General features: G+C 31.7%; 1 protein-coding gene across 1 annotated transcript; it reads right to left on the bottom strand.

Moving 5' to 3' along the window:
* Positions 1-6,369: 6,369 nt before the first annotated feature.
* LOC147815850 (uncharacterized) lies at positions 6,370-7,182 on the bottom strand. Its single transcript, XM_087156624.1, has one exon. The coding sequence runs from the start codon at positions 7,180-7,182 to the stop codon at positions 6,370-6,372; it is 813 nt and encodes a 270-aa protein (XP_087012750.1).
* Positions 7,183-11,501: the final 4,319 nt, after the last annotated feature.

Here is an 11,501-nt window from a genome sequence, read left to right as displayed (position 1 = left end):
ATACTTATGACCCACAATGCACTAGACAGAAGTTTCGTGTTTAGGAGACATTTTGTCATATATTTGAGAGTTCTCGTTTTATCACAATTAACGTGACTAACGTGATTTCGTGACGAAATGATCCTCAAAATTAACGAAATATAGCTCAAGAATTATTGAATCGTCAAATATGAGGGTTTTATTTCTGAGAGTGTGTTGATGTAAAATAATATGATTTTCATTTAGGCTCTATCCAATAGAAATACATTCCAAAAATATTCCAATTTTTTCCTCCAATCAAGAAACTACGAACATACATTTTTTCTTCGTAATATATTCAAGTTGTTCATTCAGATTTTGTTACAATATTGTTAAAGGTTGGCAACAACTACATAAATTGAGCAAAAATCGGTATTCTTTTTCTAAAATGATGCCTAATTTTTGGGCTAGTTAGATCATTTGAACTTCTGTAAAAGTTTTTTTCTTGATAGCAATGCAAAATGGTAATGTATGTTGATCGCTGCAAGTAAAAGTTTTAGCATTGTTGAATTTATCTAAATGAAAAGTTTGTGAGATAATAAATTCATCGTCAAATTTCCGTCAACTTTTTAATTAGCTAGATCACACAAGTTTTAACTGAATCTTTCTAATTGGCGATAGAACATTAACTGTTTAATAGAACAAGTGTTAACTTAGATTACCACTAAAGGAAATTTATAGATTCACAAACTGTGGACATTAATCCGGCTATCTAGAGGGATAAAATTCCAAGTGGAATTATCTTGTCAATACATATTTCAATTATTTCTGGAAAGTTCGAAACAGAATTCATCATCGCAGTATCCTCAATTACAATGTATCTGTAGTCAAAATTCCAACCTCTATCGGATTAGTTAAGAGTTCCAAATAGTAATTGCATATCTTTGCTTGTGGACAATAAAAGTTTTAATCGTTTCCTGATGAACTTATAGTCATATTCTTCTGGCTAATGTGATTAAAATACCCCTGAGGTTCTTTATCTGAAGATAATATTACTTTAACTTGTTACTTGAGTGCTACAAACAGACTTTATTGCCATGCTACTGCCTAAAATTTTGATTGAATAAATAATAAATGATATTTGTGTAAAAAATATTTATAATATATAAATTAGGACAGTAATAAGGAATGCATTTTTATGCACTAATAATATAAGCTATAATTGGTACTCTTTTAAGTGAACAGTTATTTTGTTCACATATCAGAGCTTTTTTCATAAATATAACGCCTTAATTAGCCAATGGTAAATGATTTTTTACAACAGCAACGTTAACTGGAATATAAATATTTGTTTCTCTTACCCTTTTTCATTTTCAATTGCTATTATATATATATATATATATATATATATATATATATATATATATATATATATATATATATATATATATATATATATATATATATATATATATATATAATGATAAAATGAAAAAAAAAGACTGTGTAACTGCCTCTTTCATAACTCAAGAACCATTTATGATACAGTCCGGAAATTCGAACAGTTGGCAAAAGTGGTAATTTTAGCCTCTGATCCTAAACTTTGTGCGAAAAATTTCATTTATATAATTCGATAAAAACGTTTAAAAAGTGAAATATCTTGATCGTTTGACATTTTTTCCACGCCAACTAGCACTGTTTTAAATTGAACTGTAGATTTTTAAAACTGCAAATTGAAACAAAGAAAATCATTTATGTTGAAAAAAACTGTATGGAAAAATGGTACCAATTCGCTTAAGAGAAGGTTCAAAGTACATTTGATACCTAGTTCGATAAAAACGTTTAAAAAGTGAAATAGCTTGATCGTTTCACATTTTTTCCATGCCAACTGGCATTGTTTTAAATTGAATTGCAGATTTTAAAAACTGCAAATTGAAACAGAGAAAGTCAGTGACCTCTCATTTATGCACCACCTCTTTTATGCACCGTTTTCATTTATACGACGATTTTTATAGGTCCCAGTACATTAGATAGGAAAATAATGATAAATATCCCTCGTTTATGCACCACTCTAAAAATAAATTTTTCAATTATGCGCCCAAATTTTAGGCTAACATTTTAGTTTTTTAATCCTTTAAATATTTTTTCTTTTTTAAAAAAATGTTTTAAATTAAAAATGAAGCAAATAAGCAATCCTTGTTGCAGATAAAAAGAAATATATGTTGTTAGATCCTATTGAATTTGCTTCCCCCTGTGACCTTTTCATTTTTGCTGTTTCTGGAAAGACATTCTTTCTAGAATTTTGAATAGGGTGTCTTATCTCTTACACCAACAACAATGAAAGCCCATTCATCTTTTAGAAAATGACCATTCCTCTTGTCCAGAGGTTAGTTTACTCCCCTGCTGTTTTCTCGAAAAAAAAAGACACCTGGAATACGAAAAATGTAAGAGACCGCGATCACTTACTTGCAGTCAGATGGACATTATGAGTGAGATCAGTTCAGTGACAGAAGTACTTGAACAACTTATTGTGCAGCATATTATGACGTCAAGTACTTTTCTTAGAAATTTAACATGTGATGTTTCACCCCCTCCCATAAAACTCAAATTTTTGTGAAGAACTTCATTTATATCTAACTAAAACTTGTGAACGATGCCAACGTTGTGTATGATACAGACGAGATGTGAAGTTCCTCCAAATCACACAGCAGTATTGAAAGCTTTAGACACTATTCCTTACTATATACAATTTCATTTTGCTTCTGAATCTCCCCCTTATCCTATTTGTATGAACTGGAAAAAACTGTTTTTGAATAACGTCGGCGAAAACAAATGCAAACATGTATTCAGATTATTTTGTAAGAAAATAAAGTTTTGTAGCGGCTTACTATATTTAAAGTAATAATATTCTTTAAAAACTGCAAATAACAAGAGACAACTTTTTGTAATCGAATCTTTATTTTTCCCAGTTAAATCGCTCACTTGAGTGTTTACATATTACGGGGAATCCCCGTCGGAAGTGTAAGTAGAAGTTATTTCGGAAGTGTTTCCTGATTTTATCTATAGGTGTCACTACTACAGTGTGACGAGGTTACCAACCCAACATCACTACCACAATGTGACGAGGTTACCAACCCGACATCACTCCCCTACCAGTAACGAAGTTACGTTACTTTGAAAACATGGTAGGAGTAGAATACATATTAATACACTTATTTTTATATACAAATTATGTAAATAAAGATGGAAAACATAAAGAACTAAACATAAATTTTAAGTAAATATTTCAATAAGAGTCAGTAAAGTCTTTAAATCGAACAGGAAGTCTAACTCGTCTTCCACAACGTGTTCTTTTCTCAGGTTGTTGTTCTACTTGTTTTTCTTTACTTGGCACTGGAACGGATGCAAGATCATTTTCTGAAGTTGGAGGCAAAGTTTCATCAGGTTGCAACACATACGCAGGTTTTAGTCTATCTATGGAGACATTAACTTGCTTGTTTTTAATTGAAATTAGAAAATATTTTGCGTTTCTTTGTAATACCAAAAAGGGTCCTTCATATGGGGGTTCAAGTGGTTTTTTTACTTTGTCGATCCGGAGGAACACATGCGAACAAGTATGCAAATCTTTCGGGATGAAAATTTTTTGTTTACATTTTAATTTGGATTGATAGGGCTTCAAGAGTGCCATTTGATTTCGAAGATTATTAACAAAATTATCATTAGATATTGGCAATTCAGATTCTTCAAAAAATTCGCCAGGTAACTTAATAGTTTTACCATAAGCCATTTCAGCTATTGTAAACTTACAGTCATCGTGCATTGCAGCTCGCAAACCCATTAGGATTGTTGGCAATGTTTCTGTCCAGCGGAGAGAGTTATGACACCTTATAGCTGTTTTTAATGTGCGGTGTAAACGCTCAATTTTTCCGTTGCTTTGAGGATGGTAAGAAGTTGTATGGTTTATCTTTACACCACATAATGAAGTCAAATTTCGAAATAGTTCTGAAATGAACTGAGTTCCTTTGTCAGTAATAACGCGAGAAGGAACACCAAATCGGGTAATCCAATTTTCATAGAATGCTCTTGCGATACTTTCAGCAGTGATATTTGATAGCGGTACCACTTCCATCCAAGAGGTAAACCTATCAATACACGTCAAACAGTAGGTATATCCGTTAGAAGGTGAATAAGGGCCAATTAAGTCAATGTGCACTACACTAAATCTTTCATCCGGTGCTTGAAATTGTGCATATTCAGATTTTGTATGTTTTGTGATTTTATTTTTCTGACAGTCAATGCATGTTTGAGCACACTGTCTAACATCTTTTTTTATTTCTGGCCAAATGAATCTTTTACTCATTTCTTTTACGGTACTGCGGATTCCAGGGTGAGCTAATCCATGAATTGCACTAAACATTCTCATCCGAAAGTTTTTAGGTATGAATGGTCTAATATTTGAAGTAGAAATATCGCAATATAAGAGTTTTCCTGATGGTAACTGGTGTTGTTTAAATTTTAATGAATTGGAATGTAATTTTAACTGTTGCAGTTCATCATCATTAATTTGTGCATCTGCTAGCTGGTCAAAATCAATAACAGGTGAATCGATGTCTTCTATTCTAGAAAGCCTGTCTGCAACCACATTGTTTTGACCACTTATATGGCATAGGTCAGTAGAGAACTGTGAAATATATTGCAAATGTCTTAGCTGTCTTGGAGAGGCTTTATTATTCTTTTGTTTAAATGCGTATATTAAAGGTTTGTGGTCGGTATACATTTTAAAATCACGACCTTCAAGTAAGTGTTTGAAATGTTTAATAGATAAGTATATACCCAAAAGTTCGCGGTCGTAGACGCTATAATTTTTCTGGGCATCATTGAGCTTTTTTGAAAAAAATGCAATAGGTTTCCAACCATTATGTTCTTTTTGCTGAATTACTGATCCAATAGCCCAATCAGAAGCATCTGTGAGAAGTGCCAGAGGGTAATCCGAATTGGGATAGGCCATTAACGCTACTTGAGCAATATCTTGTTTACATTTTTCAAAACTTTCTTTGGTTGCATCAGTCCACGGTACTTTGCGTCGATCCTTTTTTGTAGATCCCTTCAAAAGTTCATGCAGAGGAGCTTGAGTTTTTGCGGCATTCTTTATGTAATTTCGATAGAAATTAACCATTCCTAAGAAGGAACGAAGTTTATGTATAGTTTCAGGCAAGGGATACTCTACAATAGCTTTAACTTTTTCAGGTAGAGGTTTTGACCCCTCAGCAGATATCTGATAACCTAAAAAGTCTATCTCAGGTACTCCCAAAATTGATTTACTAATATTAATTCGAAGACCATATTTGTCTAAACGTTGAAAAACTGATTCAAGATGTGAACGATGTTCTTCCTCGCAAGAAGAAGCGATCAAGACATCATCCAAATATGGAAACACAAAGTCTAAGCCATAAAAAACTTCGTTGATAAATCTTTGAAAAGTTGCTGGGGCGTTTTTTAGTCCAAAACTCATTACATTAAATTGGTAAAGTCCAAAAGGTGTGATGATGGCAGTTTTTTCTTTATCTTCGTCCGCTACAGGAATATGGAAATAAGCCTTAAAAAGGTCAATTTTAGAGAATATAGTTTTATGACTTAAAATATGTTGAAAATCTTGGATTCTAGGTATGGGATAACGATCAGGTACATTTAAATCATTTAGCCTTCTATAATCGCCACACGGGCGGAAGGAACCGTCTTTCTTCGTCACTATATGTAATGGACTTGCCCATTCTGAACTAGAGGGACTAATGATGTTATTGTCCAGCATATATTTGAATTCTCTCTTTGCTATTTCCAACCGTTTAGGGTCTAATTGTCTAGCTTTACAATTTACAGGTTGTCCTTTAGTTACTATATGATGTTTCACATTATGTTTTACGGTAGAAATAAGAATATTCGGTTTTGTTATACTGGGATACATCGAAAACACGTCATTATATTTACTCAAGCTGTTTGTTGTATTTACACTTTCATTTATAGAGATGGATGCAATGTCACCATATACTGCAAGGTTCGTTACACCATCAATTAACCTTCTATGTTTTATATCAATCAATAAATTGAACTTGTTTAAGAAATCTGCTCCCAATATAGCTTTACTTATTTTTGCGACAACAAATGGGAATTGAAAATCACGGCGCAAACCAAGATCAAGAATCAAAATTTCTGTACCAAAAGTATCGATTTCGGTATTATTTGCTGCATATAATTTATAGTCACTAATAAGTTTGTGTTTGGAAGTATAGGGAATAAGGCTTACGTCTGCTCCACTGTCAACCAGAAAATGTAAACCCGTTTTTTTGTCCGTGACAAATAAGCGGAATCTACGGCAATTTTCTTTATTTTTAGCAGCAGAGCTTGCCGATAATTCTACTGCTGATTTTGGTTTTCCGATTGATTGTTTTTCCATGCACAAGGGCCTTTGCATTTATCAGGAAAGCATTTTTCACGATACCGAAAATGGTAATAGCAGTATTTGCCACCTGGATTATAACGTTTGCGAGACTTACAGCGATCAGAAGAAGATCGATACATATTTCTTGATGGAGAACGAGAGTTCCGAGTGACACTCAGTTTTTCCAGTTTATTATCCAAAGCTGCAATTTGTTGTCTTAATTCCGTAATAGCATCTGCTCCTGGAGATACGATACTACTTGCGCTGTATAGTTCCTGTTTTGGTTGCATTTCAACAATACGATCGGCCATTAGTGCCAGTTTTTCAATGTCTTCATCGCTAACAATTAATATATTGCGTACAGAATCCGGCATTTTTTGCAGAAATAGGGTTTTAAGTACTTTATCCGAAATACCATCAGTAGCAAGATTTCGCATTTTTTGCAAAAGCTGACTAGGTTTTATGTCTCCTAAATCAATGCCTGTAAGCAGTCTTTGTAGACGCTTATTTTCACTCTCTTTAAAATTGTTCAGAAGACGTTCTTTGGCAGCAGTATATTTCGATTTGCTTTCGTCACTTATAATGTCCCACAAACTTTCAACAAATTTTGGTTCTAATTGGGAAACTAAATAATTAAATTTCGTTTCCTCGGCAGTTATTCCACAAATCGAAAACTGTGCTTCAACTTGGTAAAACCATATTTCGGGCTTTTCCACCCAAAACGGGGGTATTTTAACACTTACTCGTGCTATTTCATCTTTGGTTGCCGATAGTTCAGAGTCCGTCATTTTCGTTAATAATTCCGGGTCACCAGAATGTAGCGGCTTACTATATTTAAAGTAATAATATTCTTTAAAAACTGCAAATAACAAGAGACAACTTTTTGTAATCGAATCTTTATTTTTCCCAGTTAAATCGCTCACTTGAGTGTTTACATATTACGGGGAATCCCCGTCGGAAGTGTAAGTAGAAGTTATTTCGGAAGCGTTTCCTGATTTTATCTATAGGTGTCACTACTACAGTGTGACGAGGTTACCAACCCAACATCACTACCACAATGTGACGAGGTTACCAACCCGACAGTTTCTTGAGGTATGTTAAATTTTTTCTTTGTATAATTATAGTAAGTACCAAACCAGTATAAATATTTAATCTTTAGAAACATATTTATTCATATTGTCACTGTAATTTACGTTGCATTTTAGAATTTTGAAGTTTTTCACTTATGCGCCTCTTTCACTTATGCGCTTTTTTCTCTTGGCCCCTTACACCGGTGCATAAGTGAGAGTTTACTGTATGTTGAAAAAAATGTATGAAAAAATGGTACCAATTCGCTTAAGAGAAGGTTCAAAGTACATTTGATACCTAGTTCGATAAAAACGTTTAAAAAGTTAAATATCTTGATCGTTTGACATTTTTTCCATTTTAACTAGCATTGTTTTAAATTAAACTGTAGATTTTAAAAACTACGAATTGAAACAAAGAAAATCATTTATCTTCAAAAAAAATTTATGCAAAAATGATACCAATTCACTTAAGAGAAGGTTCAAAGTACATTTGATACCTATTGAAACTGCATCAATACTGTGCGATTTTTGCATATTTACATAGGTCACATAGGTTACATAGGTTATGATACCAATTCACTTAAGAGAAGGTTCAAAGTACATTTGATACCTATTGAAACTACATCAATACTGTGCGATTTTTACATATTTACATAGATAATGTGGAAAGAGTCTTTACGGCCCTTTCAAAGTGGTTAAGAACGGGATAAAATCGCTTGATTGTGGTAAATTTTGATTATTTTGAGATGACCTGGTCAAATAACGTATTCTCAACAGGCAAAGCAAAAAATAATAATGAAAAAAAAAGAAATTGTTTTAACTTTATTTGTGTTGGTACAAGGCTGTCAGTTTTAGATCTAATTTTCACACCGTACGAGGAACTGATACATAGCTAGTAATAAATGATTTATTATAAAGTAAAAATTTTAATTTTAAATAATTACCTGTGTTATCTTATGTTGTGCAGAGCATACTTCAAAAATCTGTCACTGATTAATTTCAATGCATTTCAGTTCGCTCAGACTAGTGTCTGTTCTATCCATGTTAGACTTCAGAGAATTATACAGCCGTCTTAATAATTAAGTAACTAATTATTATTTCCGATTATGTATGTTTTATTTTTTTCATATGAATGTATTTGCTTGAACCTAGTAACCGAATGAATTTTAAGCTTCCAAGCATTTATATATTTAACCTAAGAAAAAAATTGAATTTAAAATAAAAATAAAAATAGAAATCCGAAATAGTCGCAACCTTCAATTTTAAGTGACGAGGTTTGATTTCGTCTGTCCAAAAAAGATCTTATCGATATATATTTAACAAACTGTATTTAATTATGATTATTAGCAGTTAATAGCACTTTTAAGCTAACAAATATTCAATTAAAACTATTAACTTATTTATCAATTAATACATCTTATACATTATCAGAATAATCAGTTCATTATTTAACAATTTTGTCGCTACCTTAAAATACACTATTTTGCAAAATTGTGTTGAATTGAACAAAGTTTCCTTTCAAGTTAAACCAAGAACTGTAATATGTTAAAGAAGAAGGATAATAGAGTTTTCCTGACCATTACACTAAGATTGCAGATTATTTGAACAACTTTATGGCGCCCTCTGCTTCAAAATTACTAATTATGTAGATCCATATCAATAAAACCGAAAAAATACCTTGTTTTAGTTCATTTAAGAGGAAGATAAATTATATTTTAAGTCCAAACCGAAAAATAAACTTTATAAGAAAAAATAATAAGAAGAAAAAAGTAAGGAATTTGCTGATCAAATTAAGATTTATTTCAAGAAACAAAAAAACAGTAAATATGTAAAATTTATAAATTCCATAATTACATACAAATAAAAGTTTTCTCCTTACAACTTTTAAGACGAATAAGTAATAAATATTGGATAAGTACTAATGATTCTCTCATTAAAACATCATTAAATTGCTAATTATTTTTTAAAATTCTTGATCTCAAGGAACAAGAAACAAAAATGTACTTTAGTAGCGATTAAGAAATAATGAGCTCATTATTTCCTGTTCTTTTAAACAAAAAGACTTTCTGAGAAGCATTTCAAACAAACGTTTATTGAATCAGTGTAAACAATTACATTTACAGCATATCCTTATGAAGCAGCAATTTTGTTTACTACAGATTAGGATTTATTTCAATTCACGTTTGTATGAGACTTTAAAAAAATGTTTTAGAAAATACGAACAAAGAAAGAACTATTTTTACATTTGAAATACAAATAGGGGATTTTTTTTTAAAAAAATACAATAGTCTTTTTCTAATTAAATTGCACACACTCAATTACATTCAAGAAAATGAAAAATTAAATTAAATTACTGTGATATTACTAATTTCAACTAATCTTTGTGCATCGAAAAACTCACTAGCTATTTTAATTGTTAGGGCATAAAAATCCTCCCCATAAACTGAAATTTTATTAAAGTTCATTTTTTTTAAATTGAAGTATTCTGAAAATGCTTAAGAAATTACCAGATTTATTTGTTTTTATGTTTTGCGATTAATCTAGGTATTTAGTTTGTTTCATTTATGGCGAATTTCCAAACCTCTATCATAAACTAATTTTTTTACTATTTTCATTTTATTTTTTTGTGATTGAATTGTTTTAAATACTGTGCAAAAATTAATTACCCAGGGAAAATTGTGACACAAAGTTACTTTAATAAATTTTGTTAGTTTGAATGATCACTTCTTCAACTGTATGTCCAATTTAAAGTCCTACATTTTGATTTTCATATGAGACACTTAAAGATGTATATTCAATTAAAAAAGCCATTCAATACCTCTAGGAATTCAAAGAACAGAGAAATAAAATAAAGAGATCCTTTTTTTTTTTTTGTCAACATACTCAACTTCCTCAGGATATTTCTCTGATGAAAAAGGTCACCTTCACAGGTTTAGAGAGTACCAGGTAGTGGTAAAAGTTTAGAGGGTGCAAGTTTAGAGGACCTAGTAAAAGATGGATTGTGCATATGCAGATCCCAATAAATTGAAAGTCAATTGTTATTAGATCATGAATCAATTTTAAAAAGAGACAGTTAAAGATGTATAGTAAATTATGAAAATAATTCGATGCTTTTAAGAACATGGAAAATAGAGAAATGACCGAATCAAGTTCATTTTTATTATGAACACTCAACTTTCTTATATTTCTCTCACGAAAAAGATCGATTTCGTAAGCTTAGAGGGTACTAGGAAAAGAGGAAAGCCTTGTAAAAGATGAATTGTGTACATGCAGTTCCCAATAAATAAAAAATTAGTCGTTGGCAGACCATAGCACCAGATCGGATCCGTCAAAATCTTCTACGTAAAACGATATTGAACTGTAATAGACTATACCGTAAAAAAAAGAAAAAAAGTAGTTCTGCCATGGCATAAACGGATTATTTTATGCAAATGAATTCAGTGCATATGTGAACTTACATAATGATTGACAAAAATGCACTCTCGGAAATAAAGCTCACACTTTTGATGATTCTGCAACACTTGAGCTATCTTTTGTTAATTTTGATAATTAGTTAGTAAGGGAATCACATGATTTGTGAGGACATCACAAAACGCGAACTCTTAAATGTATGACAAAAATGTTTCCTTAACTACGAACCACATCGCAGTGCATAGAGGGAGGTTGTTAAGTTGAATGACGATATAAGTTGTCTGGGTGTACTGTGATCAAGAAGTTGACCTCATACCAGGAAGATCCTGGGTTTGAATCCCGCTTCAGGCATAGGTGAAATTTATCTCGTTGTTCTAACTGTCGTTTTTGAATTGTAGGGTTGATGCTGATCCAACTATATCGTGCCCTCGGAAAAGCAGTCAACAATGCTACCCTTTAGATACCATGGGACGCTACGAGGACATGAAGGGTGACGTACTTTTGCTTTCTTTTTTTAATTTTTCTTTCTTTCCTTTTATTTATTTATCTTGAAAATAAATAGGAGGACGAAATATTTCTTTACTTTTGACGAAATCCATTTCCTTGAAGAAACGGCCATAGTCGAAAGG

The sequence above is a fragment of the Parasteatoda tepidariorum genome, chromosome 2 (assembly GCF_982258835.1).
Source record: "Parasteatoda tepidariorum strain Cologne lab strain chromosome 2, Ptep-v5.0, whole genome shotgun sequence".
Lineage (NCBI taxonomy): Eukaryota > Metazoa > Arthropoda > Arachnida > Araneae > Theridiidae > Parasteatoda > Parasteatoda tepidariorum.
The sequence above is the reverse complement of the archived record's forward strand: the minus strand, read 5'-3'. Positions and strand labels throughout refer to the sequence as shown.